This window comes from Ictidomys tridecemlineatus, chromosome 10 (assembly GCF_052094955.1).
Source record: "Ictidomys tridecemlineatus isolate mIctTri1 chromosome 10, mIctTri1.hap1, whole genome shotgun sequence".
NCBI classification, from domain to species: domain Eukaryota; kingdom Metazoa; phylum Chordata; class Mammalia; order Rodentia; family Sciuridae; genus Ictidomys; species Ictidomys tridecemlineatus.
In genome coordinates, this window is record NC_135486.1 from 124,942,040 (window position 1) to 124,960,510 (window position 18,471).

The window sequence follows — 18,471 nt, forward strand, 5'->3', positions numbered from 1 at the left end:
GGGCACTGGAGAAGGAGGTGGTCCAGATATGTAAGACAGCAGGAGCTGGCCTCTGGATAAGGCCTCGGGGTCTTTCTCAGGGATGGCTTTCCACTGGGGTCATGTGATGGTGCACCTGTTGCTCAAGGTATGTGTCCTGAGGGGAGACCCAATTAGCCCAGGGCCAGGGGAGTCCACTTGTCAGGAGCCTGGCCCCTCCATTCCCAGCTGGACACTCACTCTTTGCCTTCTTCATCAATGTCGTCTACCTCATACCTGTGGGGGAACGGAAGGGGGACACCAGGTGTAGCCAGGTGCCCACTGCAAGCCAGGGAGCCAGAAAGAGGAGGAGGGGGAGATGGAGAGTGGGAAAGTGGCCCGAGGAGCCCAGTGCCTCCCACACCTCCTGCCCAGGTGCCCTCCCGGGAAGCTCTTCTCCCGCTGTGCACACAGGCTGAACAATGCCAACTGAGAGGGTGTGGTGAGCAAGGTACAGCTGAGGCGGTGTGTGGGGGGGTCCACTCAATTGTTCTTGGTGGGGCTGTAACTGACCACCTCTGCCAGGATCCACTGCTCATCCCCTCCCTCGGCCTTGACCCACGTAGCGACCTTGTCTCCAGATTTGGCCACATAGTCCCCTGAGGCTGGAGTATCCCCACATGGAGTAGGAGCCAGTGAGTGGAAGGAGCCTCATTCTGGGCCTGGACATCAGGTCCTCTCCCTGCTGCTGCCCTCACTTGTCACCAGACTTCCTGATCTACAGAGACCAGTTCATGGCCAACGGCTGCAGTGAGGTCATCAGCCCCCTCTGCACATGGTCTTCCAAGGAGACTCCACGTCATGTACAGACCCAGGGATCTTGACTGCTATGGGACGGAGGCACACCCTTGAGGCCCCAGGGAGGGGCACCTGCCCTGAGACCCCCAGCACCCTGCCCTGTGCTGTCAGAGGAGCTCAGCAGGGAGTCCCCACCTCCCCAGTTACCACCAAGGGTGCAGCCCCTTCCCTGCCCATCCATGAGATGTCCAAGTTGGGGCCCTGACAAGCTAAACTGCCAGGGTGATGAGGTGTGGGGACAGTGGTCACCCTTGAGGGGAGGAGCTAGAAAGTTGTCAAAGGGTGGTTTGGAGGTGCAGTCACCTCTTTCTCCTGACCTGGGCACCATTGACCTGAGTGTGCTGGCTGAGCAAAGTCTGCAGGGAGCCTTACCCTTCCGGGCACTTCTCTAATCATCTATGTGCTAATTCAACCAAAAGTTGAGACTCAATGATTCAATGTGAACCTTTGGCCTCTCAGGCATGGTTCCACGCACTCCTCAACTTCAAACAATACCAAACTGGCAAAAAAGACAAAATATAGTCATGGGTCACCAGATCTTCCTAAATTCTTCCTAGATGTGCATCATTAGACAATCAAGTAGTTGTGAGAATTATTTTGGTACTGAGGATTTCACCCAGGGGTGCTTGAGAATTGTCCTGGCCACTTTCTTATATTTTAATTTGAAACAGGCTCTCACTAAGTTGCTTAGGGCCTCGCTAAGTTGCTGAGTTTGGCTTTGAACATGTGATCCTACTGCCTCAGCCTGCCAAGTCGCTGGGATTGTAAACTTGGGCCACTGCACCCACCTCCATGTTGCCTCTTGAGGGAAACAAAAGATGAAGTAAACATGAGTTGCATGGTGCAGACTGCTGCTGGTGTCACAGGGTGTATTGCTTTCCTGTATATTTTTTCATAAAGAGACTACACTCTAATGATCAGAGGTGAAGTATAGTGAGTAGCTAAATAGTAGCATAGTCCCTTACTATCATCAAGTATGCTGTACTGTACATAATTGCACGTGCTCTACTTTTATACCACCGGCCACACAGTAGGGTTATTTACACTATCACCACCATACACAGGTAGTGTGTTGCACTAGGTTGTTAACATGGCTGTGGTGTCACTGGGTGAGAGGAGGTTTCAAGCTCCTTCATGGGCATTCTATGTGGCCGTCCTTGGGTGAACTGTTCTTTTGCAGCCCAGGACTGTCCTCAGGGTTTCTTGCTCTAGTTCTCCCCGAGACAGAGGTGATAATGGACCACACCTCCTGGTTCTCTCTTCTTCTGTGACCCAGGGCCTGTGCCTCCCTCCTTCCTCCCACCACCCACTCTGCTTCTTGCTGTGGGGGGAACCTGGGGGCTTGAAGCAAGGCCCACTTGTGGCTGCCACCCAGGTGCTGCCTTCCACGCCCACAGACACCATTGCCCTGGCTTCCCTGCCTGTCTTGCTATGGTGGGCAGACCCCTCGGCCCTTGGTCTTGTCTCCTTGCCAGTTTGGTTTTGTTTGAAGTTGAGGGGTGCGTGGAGCCATGCCTGAGAGGCCAAAGGTCCACACTGAATGACTGATTATCAACTTTTGGGTGAATTACCACATAGATGATTAGAGAAGTGCCCAGAAGGGTTAGGCTCCCTGCAGACTTTGCTCACCCAGCACACTCAGGTCAACGGTGCCCAGGTCAGGAGACAGAGGTGACTGCACCTCCAAACCACCCTTTAGAAACTTTCTAGCTCCTCCCCTCAAGGGTGACAACTGTCCCCACACCTCATCACCCTGGAAGTTTAGTTTGTCAAGGTCCCAAAACAGGCCTAATGCATGCTAGGAATGCTGAACCAAAGTTAAACACAAGAATGTGAACTTTTGTTAACAAAAATCTTAGAACCAAAGCAACAGCCTGGCCTGGTTTAAGGATGAGCAAAGTGAGGCACAAGCGGGAGACAGGCTCCCAGAAGGGCAGATCCTGGGTCATGGCCTAATTGTCCACTGCATTGTGCTGCTGCCTCTGGGGGTCCTGCCTGGGCCTGGCCTCTGGGAGAGAAGGACCTGGCAGGAATAGGTCCTGTGAAGAGGGGTCTTGGGAGTCGGTTTTGCTGCCCAACTTAGGAGTGACCCCCTGAGCTGGGACAACACAGGGCTCTTTGGGATGGGTATCTGCGCCACAGCAGGGCTTGGTTCATACCATTCAGAGATGACCCAAAAGCCCATTCCTTGCCCTTTTCTCATTATCTACCCTGATAGGTAATGCTGGGGGCAGGTGTGCAAATGTCCCTGAATAGCCACTTGGTTTCACCCTTTCTGCAAGTTACGTGACTGTAGGCAAGTTACTTCTCCTCTGTACAAAAGGGAGGGCTCCCCTCAGCTTTTGGTGAATGTAATGGTGGCTGCCAGTGGCTGTAGTGGGCCCCTTAAATGAGTGATGCTCCTTCTCTGCAAGGAAAAGCAAGGCATGGAGGTGAACACCTATATTCTGTACTACTCAGGAGGCTGAGGGGGAAGGATCAGTTGAGCTCATGGGTTGAGTCCAGTATAAATAGCTAAATACTTATATAGATGTCCCATCTGGGTAAGGTCGGGCACCGATGACCAAAAGGAGGCAGATTAAAAGGCTGCTGAACAAGGCTTTATTGAGACTAACTCCTGGACAAGACCCTCCAGTCCAACAGAGCCCGTCCAGGGGAGTCAAGCACAGGCTCAGATAGACTGGAATTTTTTTGGGCTTAGGGAAGGAAGGGAGGGTTTGGGACAGGAAAGGGAGGTTTTTAGAGTCCCTTGTCCTCCTGGGGTTGGTCAGGGGATCTTACTGAGATCCGTGTCCTTCCAAGATTGATCAGGAGACCCCACTGATTGACAGGTGGTTCACTGCTTATCTGTCAGTGCCTGATCGGTTGTTCTTTTGCACGTGCAGGTTGCCTGGTGCTTTGTTCCCTTAGCTACCTCAAACTGACCTAATATCCTGGTTTTTTTTTTTATGATATAGGGCTCTGAATTACATCTGGCTACTTTCTGCTGGTTAGGGGTGAAGCATCTCATTCCTGTAAAGGGATCAGGGAGGGTTTTAGGTGGGGGCAGAGTCTCTGGAGCCAGAGCAGTTGGTTATGAGTCGTAGGTCTCCGTCTTGAGCATCAGGGTCTGGTAGTCTTGAAGAAGTAGTTGATTGACTGGCTGGTTAGTGAATTTGTGTATCTGATCTTGCAGGAACTTCTCTAGGCAATAATAGGCATGGTCCTATTAGGAGAAACATAAAGAGGACTAATAGGGGTCCTGCAAGTGGGAGGACCTTCAGCCAAGGCCACACTTGGCTGAACATTCTCCAAGGAGACTGTTGGCCTAGTTACTGTGTGTTCTTTTCTAGCTGTTTTTGTAGTTGTTTGATCTCGCCCTTCATTACCCCCATTACTGTGTTTTGGTTTAACTGTTTTTGTAGGTGTTTAAGATCAACCTGGTCAAAAATAACTTTGTTTCTCTCTATTGTTAAGAGTCAGCTGAGTTCCCACAGGAGTCACTTGTTGGGGAATTTGAATGAAGCTTTTTAGTTCTGGTAGTGCCATTTGTGCTGGGATGGGTCCAGGTCTTGCTTGAACCATGTGGCTTCCCTTGGAAGCATCAGGGATGTCTCCTTTCTCCAGTGACCCTCCTATTCATAGCAAGTGCACAGGCTGCTCTAGCCTGAGCCCTTGGTGTCCAGACACTGACCTATAGCCAGCAGGAAGGCGAGCTGACCTGCACCCCATCTTTCCCCTCTGCTCTCCCCCTTTGACATGGTCCATTAGAAAAATTTGTCTGTTGCCAATAACACGTGGCTAAATCAGTCAGGGTCACTCCAGGTGAATTGGGCTGGCTGCTTAATAATCACACAGTCACAGAAAGGGCCTTTTTGGAGGGGTTCAGTGACGGCTCCTCAGCCTCAGCTCGCACAAGGGAAACAAGAGGGGCAGATGAAAGAGAGCATGCCTGAAACCACCCTTTTTATTGAGGGGAGATGTTGGATAGAACATTCCATTCAAAAATGGTAAGGAGTAGTATTACAAAGGAACAAGAAGGCAGCCCACTCCATTGGGTCATGCCCACTGCCCTCACTCCCCTGCTGAGCGGAGGTGGGGATCCACCTGCTTCCCCTCTGCAGGGAAGCCGGTCTCCGCATTTTCATCGCCAAACGCTAGGGGGCGCTCAGCTCCTCTATGACAGCTCCCCGCAGCCCGTTGCCTTCTCCTGAAGACATGCCTAGGGGGAGCACTTCAGGAGCTAGAATACAGCTGAAAACACATGCGATCCCTGGACTCTTTCCACCATTTCATTGCTTTTGTAGTTTCTTTGTTAAACCCAAATGTTGGGTTTTAAGACAGGTGTGTCATTGGGTCTGAAGCAGGGGAACAGTGACATCCCCAGTCCTCAAACCCCACCCTTCCTCCTGTGAGGGCCCCGTGTCCATTGCTGACTTCTTATCCCTCCCACTTGGACCTAGAATTTCAGCTCAGAGAACAGCGTTGCACTCCGCACTCCACACCTACACACACTTGTTGCACGCCCGAAGGACACAAGACCAGGATCCTGAGAGTTTAGGTGAGTGACAGAGTTGGGGTGGCTAGGCCAGACCACCCTTGTCCTGCCCAGAACCTGATTCCAATGTCTTCCAAGTGCTCCTAATGCTTGATCAGGCACCTTTGACCCCTTGTCTAGGACCTCTGCCTTTCCTGTTCTTTTCCCAAGGACACCATCTCTCAAAGGGGACAAATCATTTCTGACCTGGGTCCCCTCCCCTCTTCTGCTGAGTCATCAGAATTTTGCTCATTCACATGCAAATCTGGCTTCCAAGCAAGTTCCCTTGCTCTATTGGTCATGTTCATCCTGGAGCCCAGCTGGTTCTCAGCTGGAGAAATGGAATCCCTGGCCAGGCTGGCCTAGTATGTTTCTGGATGTAAAGGGCCCAAAGAGCCCTGGAACCGAAACAGCACGAAGAAGTTCATTGAATGTAGGCTGTGAGGGGGGGAGAAAGTAGTCAGAGCACCAAGCTGGCCAACAAGCAATTAGGCGGGACAGGCTGGGCTAGGACAGAGCTCAGTGGTAGAGCTCTTAGCTCCACCAGGTTTCCAAGCAGGAAACCATAGGGTTCCATCCTCAGCACCACAAACCTTGCAAAACAAAAGAAAGCAAAAGGAGGAATTTCTCAAGCACTGCTTGCTGAGGTTTCTGGAAGCTTCCAACACTGTTTCTGAACGGTAGCTCCAGAGATGGCTTCTATGGCTCTGGGCTGCGCCAGGGCACTGGGGTCCTGGAAAGCTCTGCAGGAGAGCAGAAGGTGCAGCCTGAGCTGTGAACCACTGCATGGGGGTTGGACCTGACTTCCAATCGAGTCTCCACTTACTAGCTTGGTGAGCTTGGGTGATCACAAAGCCTCCTGAAGATTCAGTATTTCAAAGCAGCAACCTAGCAAATGCTGTTTTGTGATGGTATTTAGAGGAGCAAAGCAGGTGCTGGCCCCTGGCTCAGCAGCATGGGAGCTGGTGCAGGATACCTCCCATCCTCCGCTGGCCTATGTGAAGGGGTCCCGCTCATCAAGTACTGTGCAGAGGTGATAGCCCACTCAGAGCTTCCAGGCCTGGCCCGATGACCTGCTCATCAGCACCTACCCCAAGTCTGGTGAGGAGGATCACTCTGCTCCGCCACTGGGCCTACTGTCCACTTGCTCATCGGGTCCAGGCCCTTCACCCTGCTTAGCTCTCTTTCCTTCCCTTACAGTTACCATAGTGGACATGATCTACGAGGGTGCTGACCTAGAGAAGGTCCCAGGCCCCTATTTATAATTGTGTGCCTGTCCTTGAGTTCAGATAGCAGAGTTTTCCTCAGGTGAGTGGCAGGTTGCTGGGGCCCGTGTCATTAGGAGGACTGGGCTGCAGCTTTCTTTGCCTGCACCTTAGGTCTGAAAAATTTGAACTATATGCCTGCCCCTCTGCTCCTCAAGACACACTTGGCCCTGGCCCTGCTTCCCCAGAGCCTGCTGGATCAGAAGGTCAAGGAGAGTGGCAGTGGAGGCCTTTAGGCCATTACAGCTTTATGTCTACTCAAGTGGAAAGACAATCCGTCCTCACTGTGGTGGGGTAAAACATGAGGAGGAGAGCGAGACTCTCAATGCAGACCTGAGGGCAGGGGAGCCTGGTGCTCAGAGGCTCACAGCCCTGCTCCAGCCCTCTGCCTACCTTGTTCTCCATGTGGGAGTGTGGTGGAATCCCAGGGGTCACATTAGGATGAAGTATGGCTCCAGGGACCAGCCAGGAGTCTCCCATCAAAGCTGAGTTCAGATCCCAGCTGCCGTAGCTATCCCTGAAGTCTCCAGCAAGTCAGCCTCAAGGCCTCAGTGTGTTCCCTTGTCAAGCTGAGAGGGGACCCCCCACAGGGGTGCTGTGAAGGGGGTCAGGCAGGCAGGAGGGAGGCAGTCCTGGGGTGTGTGTGCTTGGGGGGCTGTAACTAGCAGTGGGTGTTAACTAGAAAGTTGCCAAAGGGTGGTTTGGAGGTGGAGTCATCTCTGTGTCCTGACCTGGGCACAGGTGGCCTAAGTGTCCTGGATCAGCAAACCTGCAGGGGGCCTTACCCTTCCAGGCACTTCTCTAATCATCTATGTGGTAATTCACCCAAATGTTGAAAAACAATTATTCAGCATGGATCTTTGGCCTCTCAGGCATGGCTCCACACACCCCTCAACTTCAAACAAAACCAAACTAGCAAGGAGCAATAACAAAGGCCAAAGACTGCCCACTTTGGCAAGACAGGCAGAGAAGCCAGGGCAATGGTGGCTGGGGGCTTGGAAAGCAGCATCTGGTGACAGCCACATGTGTGGCTTGCTTCAAGTCACCTGCTGGGGCTCTGCCAAGCCCTCTAGGTTCTCACTACAGCAAGAAGGAAGGTGGGCAGTGGGAAGAAGGAGGGAGGCACAGGTCCTGGGTCACAGAAGAAGGGAGAACCAGGAGGTGTGGCCAGAATCACCTCTGTCTTGAGGAGAAGTAGGGAAACCCCGAGGACAGTCCTGGGCTGCATAAGGACAGTTCACCCAAGGACGGCCACACAGAATGCACACAAGGGAGGTAGAAACCTCCCTCCACCCAGTGACGCCACAGCCATTTCAACATCATAGTGCAACACAGAAGCTACTGCATGGCCCGTGGTGTAAAATGAGGGGACAGGAACAAACAGGAGCAGTTGATTAAACAGGTTTCCTACTGCAGGACCAAAGTATAAAAAAAACAATGAGACATATTTAAGGTAAATTATTTTTTCTTCTTTTTAAATACACATGTCATTAGAGAGTGCTTGGCTATATTACACACACATGGAGTATAACTGATTCTAATTTGGATCCCATCTTGTGGTTGTCATGATGTGGCAGGTCACCGGTCCAGTGTTGATATATGGACATAAGAAAGCTATGTCCCATTCATTCTACTGCCTTTAGGAAAATCTGTAGAATCAAAGCAAGACCTTGACCCTCATTTTCACAAAAGCAAACCAAAGATCGGCTTCCCCAGGGCAGATCCTGAGTCATGGGCTAAGCCTGCATGTGCTCCTGTCTCTTAGAGCCCTTCCCATGCACCTGGCCTGGGCTGTGTGACTGGGGGACCGGGCAGGCAGAGGTTGTCCAACCATGTCAAGCAGGTCTTGGGAACAGCTTTTGCTGCCTAACTTAGGAGTGACCGCCTGAACTGGCACAACACAGAGCTCTTTGGGATGGGTGTCTGGGACACAGTGCAGCTTGGGCCATACCATGCAGGGACAACCAAAAACGCCATTCCTTGCCCTTTCTTCCTTATCTACTAGATAGGTAATGCTGGGGGCAGGTGTACAAATGTCCCTGTCTACCCAATTGGTCTCACCCTCTATGCAAGCCATGTGACTGTAGACAAGTCACTTCTCCTCTATAAAATATAGGAGGGCTCCTTCACCATGAGGTGAATGCAGTGGTGGCTGCCGGGGGCTGTAGGCTGGGGCTCTTAAAGGACTGACGCTCCCTCCCTGCATCTCTCCTGCACTCTGGGGATGTGACAGCAGTTACATCATATCCACTGGGCCTTCTCCCAGGGACCAGAATACATCATCCTTCAGGTGACAAGGGGCCCTAGCTTGGTCCCACTTGCCCTGAGGCTTGTGAAGGCCTGGGGGGACCTGCAGGGGAATTCTCTATCCTGCCTCCAATACTGGGGTGATGTTGGGGCGTGGAACAGCTTTTTCAGCTGGTAAGGGCTCTGGAACCCTGAGCACTTTCTCATCTCTCCAAAGCAGACAGTGAACAGGAACCCCCCAGCTCTCTGGGGATAGGGTGGTTAGTGGCAGTATAGAGGCTCCAACAGAGGCTCTTGTGACAGTTGGGGACCTCCCAGGAAAAATAATACCCCATGGGACTAGGGGCTGAACACATTTCAAGGAAAATAACATTCAGGCCAGCTCTCAGTCCTGAGGGGCAACAGCCATTCTAGAAAACCAGGAGTTGAAAGGTGCCCCGGTTGTCCAGGCTAAGGAAGATGACGTGGCAGGAGATGGGGGGCTAGGAAAGTCAGCTCAGCCTTCTGAGACGATGTGGTCAGCAGCAATGAGAGGTAAGGGCCTGTGATTCAGGGACTGCCCTATTCTGAAAACAGTATTAGAGACTTTCCAGATGACGAGGACCACTCCAGGTGGTTAGGGGCAAACCTATGCATAGAACAGCCACCCAACAGCCCCCAGAACCTTCACCCCATTAGCCTGGCATAGCCACACATCTAGGTGGAGACTGAAGATGGTATTGGGCATATGAGGCGTGAAGAAGCATGAGGAAGAGGGCAGGCTCAGCTAAAACCCACCCCTACATGGAGTGACATCAAGAGATTGAATTCTTGTCTACACTGCAGGTGCCACAAGAACTTTTCCCTTTGATCTTTGCTCACGTCACCTGGGGATTTCTGCCCCCATGTGCTGCCTCCCTTCGGGCTTCAGAGTCCCCAAGAAAGCCTCACCTGTACTTAAATTGTTTCTGGGACCAGTGTTTGTTATACACTTGGATGAAGTATCAGAGTTTGGTAACACTGGAAGGGACTTAAGGACAGAACGTTCATTGTACAAGAGGGGACACAGAGGCCTATATGGGAAGAGGAACTTGTTCCAGGTAAAACAGTCCAGCCAAGGCAGGGAGAAGCCACATTGTCAGCTCAGCCTGTCCATTTGCACCCCAATGCCTGCCAATGTCTCGGCTTGGCACAGAATCACGAGCCACCACACACCTTGTAGATTCAAACAGCAATCCTTTATTCCCAATCTCACACCGGCCGTCTACAAACACGTTCTGGGCAAATCCAAAATCTGCCCGCCCAATTCACCTACTCCACGAGGCTTTTTTCAAATCCCATTTTAATCTCACGAGAACTCAACGGGAACAAGCAGCAGGAACACCCTAATCCCAGCAGCAATAATCTTCAACCTCCAACTTCCCTAAAACCCCTATTGTCTTAAACCCGGAATGCCCTAAACCCAAGGAGCGGGATGATACTTCCTCAAACCTGCAGGATACACCTTAAACCTAGATCCACCCTCGTCCTTGAGCAGGGTCGCCTTTCTCAAACACACATGCAAGGTCACAGCGGATTTCCAAGGCAAGTCCATTTAACATGGGGTACGCTGGCAAGGATTTCGATGCCTCATTCCTACTTGGCAATGGCTCTCAGCAAATGCCCATGCCAGGCCGGTTCTTGGCAGCAGCAGGATGGGTTGTTCTCATCATGTTGACTCTTCTCCAGGGGCTTTGTGGCAGCTGGCTGTGTGACTGCTGGGCAGGAAGGACTGGTCAGGCTGTGACAAAAAGTTCTGGAGAGGCCACTTCCAACAAAGTGTGGGAAAGCACACCCACTCAATTTCTGCCCACCTGCTTCTCCCTCTGCTCGGGATCCTCTTCATGTCCCCACTATCAAATTCTGCTCAGTTGGACCGCTCTCTCCTGTGCCCGTGTGTATACACAAGGGTTTGTTAGTCGTGGTGCAAAATGTTCACACTGTCTGGAAGCATGTTGAACAAACCCAGGCATCTCTATAGGAACTCCAGGATTGTCACCAAGTGAAGGGGACTCAGTCATTAAACCACAGCCATCTGTCCAGAGATTGATGGGAGGTTAAGTTTTAGGACTTATGCTTGTTCTTTCTGTTCAATAGATTTTGTTAGAAATCAGACATTTATAAAACATGGCAGTGGGCCTGCTCCAGAAAGGCAGTGCTGAATTGTGGGCCCTCCAATGGCTGGAGCAACAGGCAGGAGGGTTCAAGTGCTTCCAGAATAGAATCTTCAAAATGATTTTAATGGCAAGCAGATAATTTTAGTCTTTTCCATGGGTTGAACCCAGGGGCATTTGACCACTGAGACCCATCCTCAGCCCTTTTTATTTTTTATTTAGAGGCTGGGTCTCACTGAGTTGATTAGGGCCTTGATAAGTTGCTGAGGCTGGCATTGAACTCATGATCCTCCTGCCTCAACCCCCTGAGTAGCTGGGATCATATGTGTTCGCCACTGTGCCCAGAAATCTCTTTCTTGATGACTGAGATTCACTCTTTCCATGTCTGCTCAACTACTCTGAGACAACAAAAAACAGAGAGGGCATGAATTTCCTGCAAATCGTAGCCTAGAAAAATTTCTACAGCTCAATCAGAAGAGGAATTCAACTCTAAAGAATCAACCATTGCTCTCTCTGGTTGTCTACCATGGGTATTTATGCACAATACTTTATTTTATGTTTTGGTACTAGGTATTGAACCCTGGGACACTTTACCACTGTGCCACATCTCCAACCCTTTTTATTATTTTAAAAATATTTATTTTTTAGTTGTAGTTGGACACAATACCTTTTATTTTTATTTATTTATTTTTATGTGGTGCTGGGGATCCAACCCAGGGATCATGTGCGAGGCGAGCACTCTACCACTGAGCCACTACCCCAGTCCCAAGCCCTTTTTATTTTTTGAGACAAGGCCTCACTAAGTTGCCAAGGCTGACTTTGAAGTTGTGATTCTCATCTCAAGCCTTCCAAGCTGCTAGGATCACAGGTGTGCACTCCCATGTCCAGCGACATGATTTTATTTTAAATTCACATTTGTTATTTAAAGGTGACTGAATAATAACTCTAAAAAGTCAAATTATATTTCATTTGAGAATGAAAAACTTTCAAGGCTTCTACACTGTCCTCTCCTGTGCCTGTGCATAAATTTTTGCAGTAGCTTCCTTAGTAAATAATAGATGCTGAAATGTGCATCACCAGAGTGACCCTGATTGGTGCTTCCCCAAACCCCAAAAGGTGTTGCAAAACCCCAACCCTGTGGTTAACTGTCTGGTGGGTGCTCGTGTGATCCCTGCTGCAGCAAACCACAGAGCGGCACTGCAAAATAGAGGAGGGCAGCCAGAGTCAAGCTGTCCGCTCACTCTGGGGTCTAAACAGTCAGTCTGTGATCTGGGCAACCCTCTGTGCAGCTACACAGCCATGTTCATGCTGCAGAGCCAAAGCCAGCAGGAGGTATGTACAGCAGGTGTACATGCCATATTTCTGTATTCCTGTGCTCATAACAGGGAAGAATTTTCACAAAGCATCCTAATTTTGCTTGAGGTTTTATACCTGATGGACACAGCAGGGGAAGGATTGAGGGTGGTTCCACATTTTATTCACATCAACACCCTCTTTCTCACCTGGGCATGTTTCCATCATGGATGCGTACCCACCTGGCATGCTGGGAGGTGAGCCTACCTGGGCGGACAGAAATGCTGTTATGTTTCACAACATAGAACTGACTATGGAAGATGCCTCCTGACTGTCCCTTTTCATAGGAGCATTCCCACCAGAAACTCAGGACAGATGTGGGACAGGTGGTCAAGATGTGGTCTCCTCCAGCTGGGTGTTAGTCCTTCTTTTTGGAACTGTTTGACATTGACGTAGTCAATGGGTGTTGGAAATCAGTAGTCCCTTGGGGCTGGTTCTCTCAAAGGAATTTATGAGCTTCAATTTGAACCTGTTGGAGAGACTTAGCAACAGATTGGAGTAGGAGTAGGTTATCTTGGTAAGAGTGGAGGAAGGGCTCTGCAGGCATTAATATTTCAGTTCCTCTCACTTTCTGGACCCAAACTGGTCTCCATTTTTGTGCTCTGACCTGATTACCTCTCTATACTAACTGTAATTCTTGCTTCATTTCCCCCTCTCATTTTAGGGACTCCTTACTGCTGTAAGGAAAAGGATGATGACCGCTCTTGTTGCTTCAAGCTGAGAGCAGGTGACATGGGGTGGGGTAAGCAGTTTGAAATCCTCTTTAAAGTCATCTGGGGGTGGGTACTTCTAGGAGAGAGAATCAAAATATATGTTGCAACACCTAGAACATGTCAATGAATCAATAATCTCTCACCAGGAAGTGTAAGAGCTGAGAAGTCGTCCCCATAACAAGTCCTAACAAGGTCAGAGAGGACAAGGCCTTTATTTGGGAAGGTAAATCTTTAACATTGCCAGAGTTATCAGGAATGTAAACACAACATTTAGTTAAGCTACTTAATGTATCTTTGTTATTTAGAGCTAGATAATCATACTAGCAACATTGATTTAGCCTTCCTGTGTAGGAGGTTAGGAAGATCTGTAGGCCTTAATCTGACTAAAAACTTTTTGTCCCCCTCCAGTCTTACTTGTGTTAATTATTCTTGGGGAGTTAACACGAGAGTACATCTTAAGGTACATTAAAATAACTATTGTTTTTCAAATGCGCAGGAATGGTTGTCCTTTGATAATAACTTGTCTTGCTAGGTGTTTACAAAGAAGCTGATCAAATGGACCTTGTTTCTATCTATTATTAAGAGTCAGCTGAGTTCCCTTGGAGGTCACTCTTGGGGAACTTATGAGCAGCCTTTTAGCTCTGCTAGTGCCATCTGCCAGGATAAGTCAAGGTCTCACTGACCCTGTGGCTTACCTTGGAAGCAACAGAGATGTTTTCCAATGACCCTCCTCTTTTGCATTATTTGTACACTGATTTGCTTTCTTATTTTTAGGGCCCCAGCAACCCCCTGACAGCGAAGTCATGTAAACTAGGGATGCAAAGCTCTTAGAGAAGTTCCCTGGGTTCTAAGCCAACTCAGAGGGCAAGAGCCAAATATTGGTTTTCTTGGCCCCTTTATTTTAACCTCCATCTTTAAGCTTTGCTCTTAAACACTGAGCTAGGCAGTCTTATGAGTCTTAAAGTAAGAGTACTGGGCTTTAACTTTAACGTTTTTAACTTTACAGTCATTTTTATCCCTTTTGTTTAATTGGGGTCTTCATTAGTACTAGAAGTTAACATGATATAGTCTCTGTCTGTAGATGATGGCCTAATATCTCAAATTCACTGAGATTGTCACTTTTGTTGGCATTAACAGAGAGCAGTTAAAATTTATGAGAAAAATTCAAAATGAAATTAACAAAAGTAAAATTATATCTAGTTTGTACATAATCCTGAACCTTGGCTGAGTTATATACATTATATCCTCTGTTTGAGATCACAGTGATCTTTACAGTAAAAATCAATCTTTTGAATACAACTTTAAAGGAGCTCAAGTCTAGACTACTTTGGAGCCATTCTAACAAGTAAGTAAGGTGGGAGGCAGAGCTTTATCTCAGGTAAGGTGAGGCTTTTTACAAGTCTTAGGTCAAGTGTTTTAAATTTTGAAGCTGATCTTTATCTCTTCCTTAAATATCATTTTATATAGTTTATATATATATTGTTTGCTGAGTCTATATGAATGTTAAGTTAATCCAATATGACATTACATCTAAAACATGAATCAAATAAAGGCTAAGAGAGATTTTTAACTTTCTATTTGTGGAAAAAGTGGCAAAATGCTGTTATGTTTCACAATATTAACCTTTAAATAGATCAGGCTCTCATTATCTTTAAGAAATACATTTACATTTTTATCACAGTGTAAAAGGTGACATGAGATTTAGGTTTGGTTACAGAACATTAAGTGATATAAATAAATCTCCAATAAAATTTGTTGTCCTTGTAAATCTAAAATTATCATTACAGACCACTTTAGTTTGGAGAACAGCAGCTTGATAAAATGTTCTTTTAAACCTTTTACTTTAAAGACTTGCAAATCTGGAAGATATAAACACATTTAATATGTAAATAAGAGTAATAGCATTATAATTACATTGATTTTTTATATTAATCAAAGGCAATTTAGATTCTGTTATATAGTACAATACTATAAAATAACAGTTGCTGTTTAACAGAGTTGTAAAAACCCTGATTTCTTTAAGACTGGTTGCTCTAGAGAATAAAACTTATCAGACACAATGTAAGACACAGTGTTAAGAGTAAATTAATGTTTTAGAAACCCTTGTCACTTTAACATATAAATTGAACTTTTGTTTATATCAGTACATTAATATTGTATTTTAGGGGAAAAACTTGAATGGTTTTAATTGATTGTGTTACTTATATAGAATCAACTTAGTTAATTAAAACCTTTTAAAATTTACCTTTCATTAACTGACATTTTTATTACTCAATTAGACCCTCTTCTTGTTGATTTAGATGTATTACAACTTCACTTTATTACATAAAGACTTTCTTACCTAGAAACGTTTTCCATTTTTTAAAATAAATATACTTTACACCTAGGTCTTTTAATTTATTTGATCTAGTTATCAATTTATGAAAACATAAACAGTGTTCAAATATATCACCCCATAGAATTTAAGAAATTAAGAATACTTGATGTTATATTTAACAGCATTTTATTTTTGTAAATTAATCAGATGTCTCTAACAAACACATTTATGATTAATTTCAGATACGTCAAATCTAATTTACCTATTTTTTAAAAACCAAGATACTAGAAAAGTGTTATTGAGAAGTATTAGCCATCTCTTCTTTGTTGAAGAAAAACAGGAAAACAATGGATGTTAGATATTTTATACACATCAACATTTTATTATTTGTTTGACCACCTAGAAAAAAACCTGAGTTAGTAACTTTAAATACATCTTTACTTTTATTTGTTTATACTTGTTGGGACTTTTAACTCTTAATAACCTTGTTTTTAGTGATGACACAAAGCAATTTAAAGCCTTTTTAAAAAAATTTACCACACACACATAGACATGACAATAAACCAGTATACATACATAAACAAAACAAGTGAACAAACAAAGGTCTTGTAGGTTTTAAAAACCTATTATATTGGGCTGAGGATGTGGCTCAAGTGGTAGTGCGCTCGCCTGGCATGCGTGGGGTGCTGGGTTCAATCCTCAGCACCACATAAAAATAAAATAAAGATGTTGTGTCCACCGAAAACTGAAAGGTAAATATTAAAAAAAATTCTCTCTCTCTCTTTAAAAAAAAAACTATTATATTGAGAGCTAACCCTTTGTAACTGACCTCTGAATGAAGCAGAGTATTAAAATACATCTAGAGTTATGTAAAATCGGTTTAATCAGAAAAACACATTAACCTGGGCACACAGGATCGAATTTATGAGTTTAAAAATATATAATTTTAAAAGCCTTTCTGATCTCCATCTTGGTGAGGTGCGGCTCATCAGAGGTGAAAATAGTTTAAGAGAAATGAGAACTTGTGGCATTCAGAGAAAGGAGGATTTTTTATTTTTTTAATTGTAAGGGAATGTAGACAAAGGGGCTATGGTCCCATCCCTCCCTGAAGGAATTTCCCAGAGAGGCAGCAAGGGAGCCTGATTCCATCGACCTAACCGTTTAACTTCTTTAGGAGAGCAGTCTCTTTAGGTTGGGGTCCCCTTGGTACCTGGTATGGTGACCTGTTCCCCAGAGTCTGTGGGACTCAAATGGGAGGTGAGGATGGAGTAATCTGCTCCAGTATTCACTACAAGATTGACACTTTGGCCCCCTATCTTGGTAATAACCATGGTTATAACCATGGGCTCGTGGGGGCAGAGAGGTATCTCTGTCTTTTTGATCTGATTCTAAACAGATTTTTATGGTGTCTTTGATAGTGGCCACCAAAATTTTGGCCTGGTGTTTTGCAGCTTTATCATCTGGGCTGTCTTGGTTGTTAAAAACACTTTGGGGGGCTGGAGATGTGGCTCAAGCAGTAATGCGCTTTCCTGGCATGTGCTGGGCATTGGGTTCGATCCTCAGCACCACATAAAAATAAAATAAAGATGTTGTGTCCACAAAAACTGAAAAAAAAAAAAACCCTTTGGGCCACCTCCAATAGTTGCAAATCCTGCCTGCAAATCCTTTAAGCTTTTTGAATTTTCTGTGAAAATCTGGAGCTGACTGAGAGACAAAAGCCAGATTTATGGCCGAGCATTTTTCTTAGACAAATTGATATGGCCGTTAATTATTTTAGTAAAGCAGCATGAGAGAGAGAGAGAGAGAGAGAGAGAGAGAGAGAGAGAGAGAAAGAAAGAGAGAGAAAGCCCCCTGAAATCATTTTTTCCCTGTGCCACAGCCAGGAAGAAGTTAAACTGACATTTTTCCTTTTTTTCCCCCTTCAGTCTCAGATTGGTCCCCTGCTGAGCCTGTGGGCAGCCCTGTACATTCCAAGGTAAGCTTTAGGGAGCTAGGGCCTTTAACCATTTTTTTTTTCTGGTTGGTAATTAGGCTAGGTTCAAATTAGGTTTCCTATGACACGGCTAACAATTGGCAGAAATACATAAACAAACCAGACATAGACAAACAAATGGATGTGGATAAAAAGACTAACATCTTCTCTTCCAATACCCAGATACCAGACCATGACCATAGTCTATTTACTGGCTGGCTGAGTTTAAGCAAGAGACAGAAGAGGACAAGACAGTCTCTCCTTGAATACACAGACACCAGACCATCATCACCTTTACCAGCCCTTTGGGTTACAGCCTGGGGCCTCATCAGACACCCTGCCAAATATCAAATGGAGAGAACAGATGAGATACCTCCAAACACATGCAGTTCCATGTCCTCCTCCATGGGCAGACTCGAATCAGTCATTGCAGGGGGCCCAGACCCTCACAAGGCAGAGTGCACCCATAACTAGAAGGGGAGGGTGCCACTCTCTGCATCGGAGGATCCAGATCCCTGTGCAACCTGAGAGCCACAGCCCAGACTCTAGAAATCTCACTGGGGACTCCAAATGTTGTGGTGCATTTGAAATAAATCACTGAATCAGACTTGAAGCAAGACATGGAACTTAATTCACCATGGGAGGTTGGAGGGACAGAAAGCAAGTGACCTCTGCAACCTTCAACCCCTTGCAGAAGGTAAGGTCCATTTTTATAGTGAAAAAACCAGAAGATGCCAGCAAATCAAAACCATAGCAACGTAGAAAGTGGGAAATGTAAGGGTCCGGCGAAACGTTGGAGGAAGAGACCACAAAAGACTGTCATATGCAACAGCAGAAGGGAGGGTTTATTTGGAGACCAGCATGCTAGGGCCCAGAGCTCTCTATAGCAAAGAGAGATGGAGCCCTGAGAACAACTTGAGCAGAGCTTATATACTTTCCCTGGAGAGGGCAGGGAGAGAAGTTACATTTTGTAGTTTGGCAGTTGGGGACAGCACATTCTGGGAACAAGATTAGCAAACAGTTCTTAAGATTTCAACAGTGTTTTGTTAAGCATATAGAGAAACGGAGTGACAAGTACCTATTTTATTAACCTTTCATTCCCCACTTCTTCTTCTGGCTACTTTTAATCAAAAAGTGATC

At 46.6% G+C, this 18,471-nt stretch overlaps 1 protein-coding gene across 1 annotated transcript in view; it reads right to left on the minus strand.

The window, feature by feature from the left end:
- Positions 1-207: 207 nt before the first annotated feature.
- Positions 208-18,471, minus strand: part of LOC120887327 (SAGA-associated factor 29-like) — a 62,866-nt gene continuing 44,602 nt past the window's right edge. Inside the window, exon 3 of the mRNA XM_040277424.2 lies at positions 208-255. Coding sequence (XP_040133358.2) covers positions 216-255 — 40 coding nt within the window. The 3' untranslated portion in view covers positions 208-215. The remainder of the gene's footprint in view (positions 256-18,471) is intronic.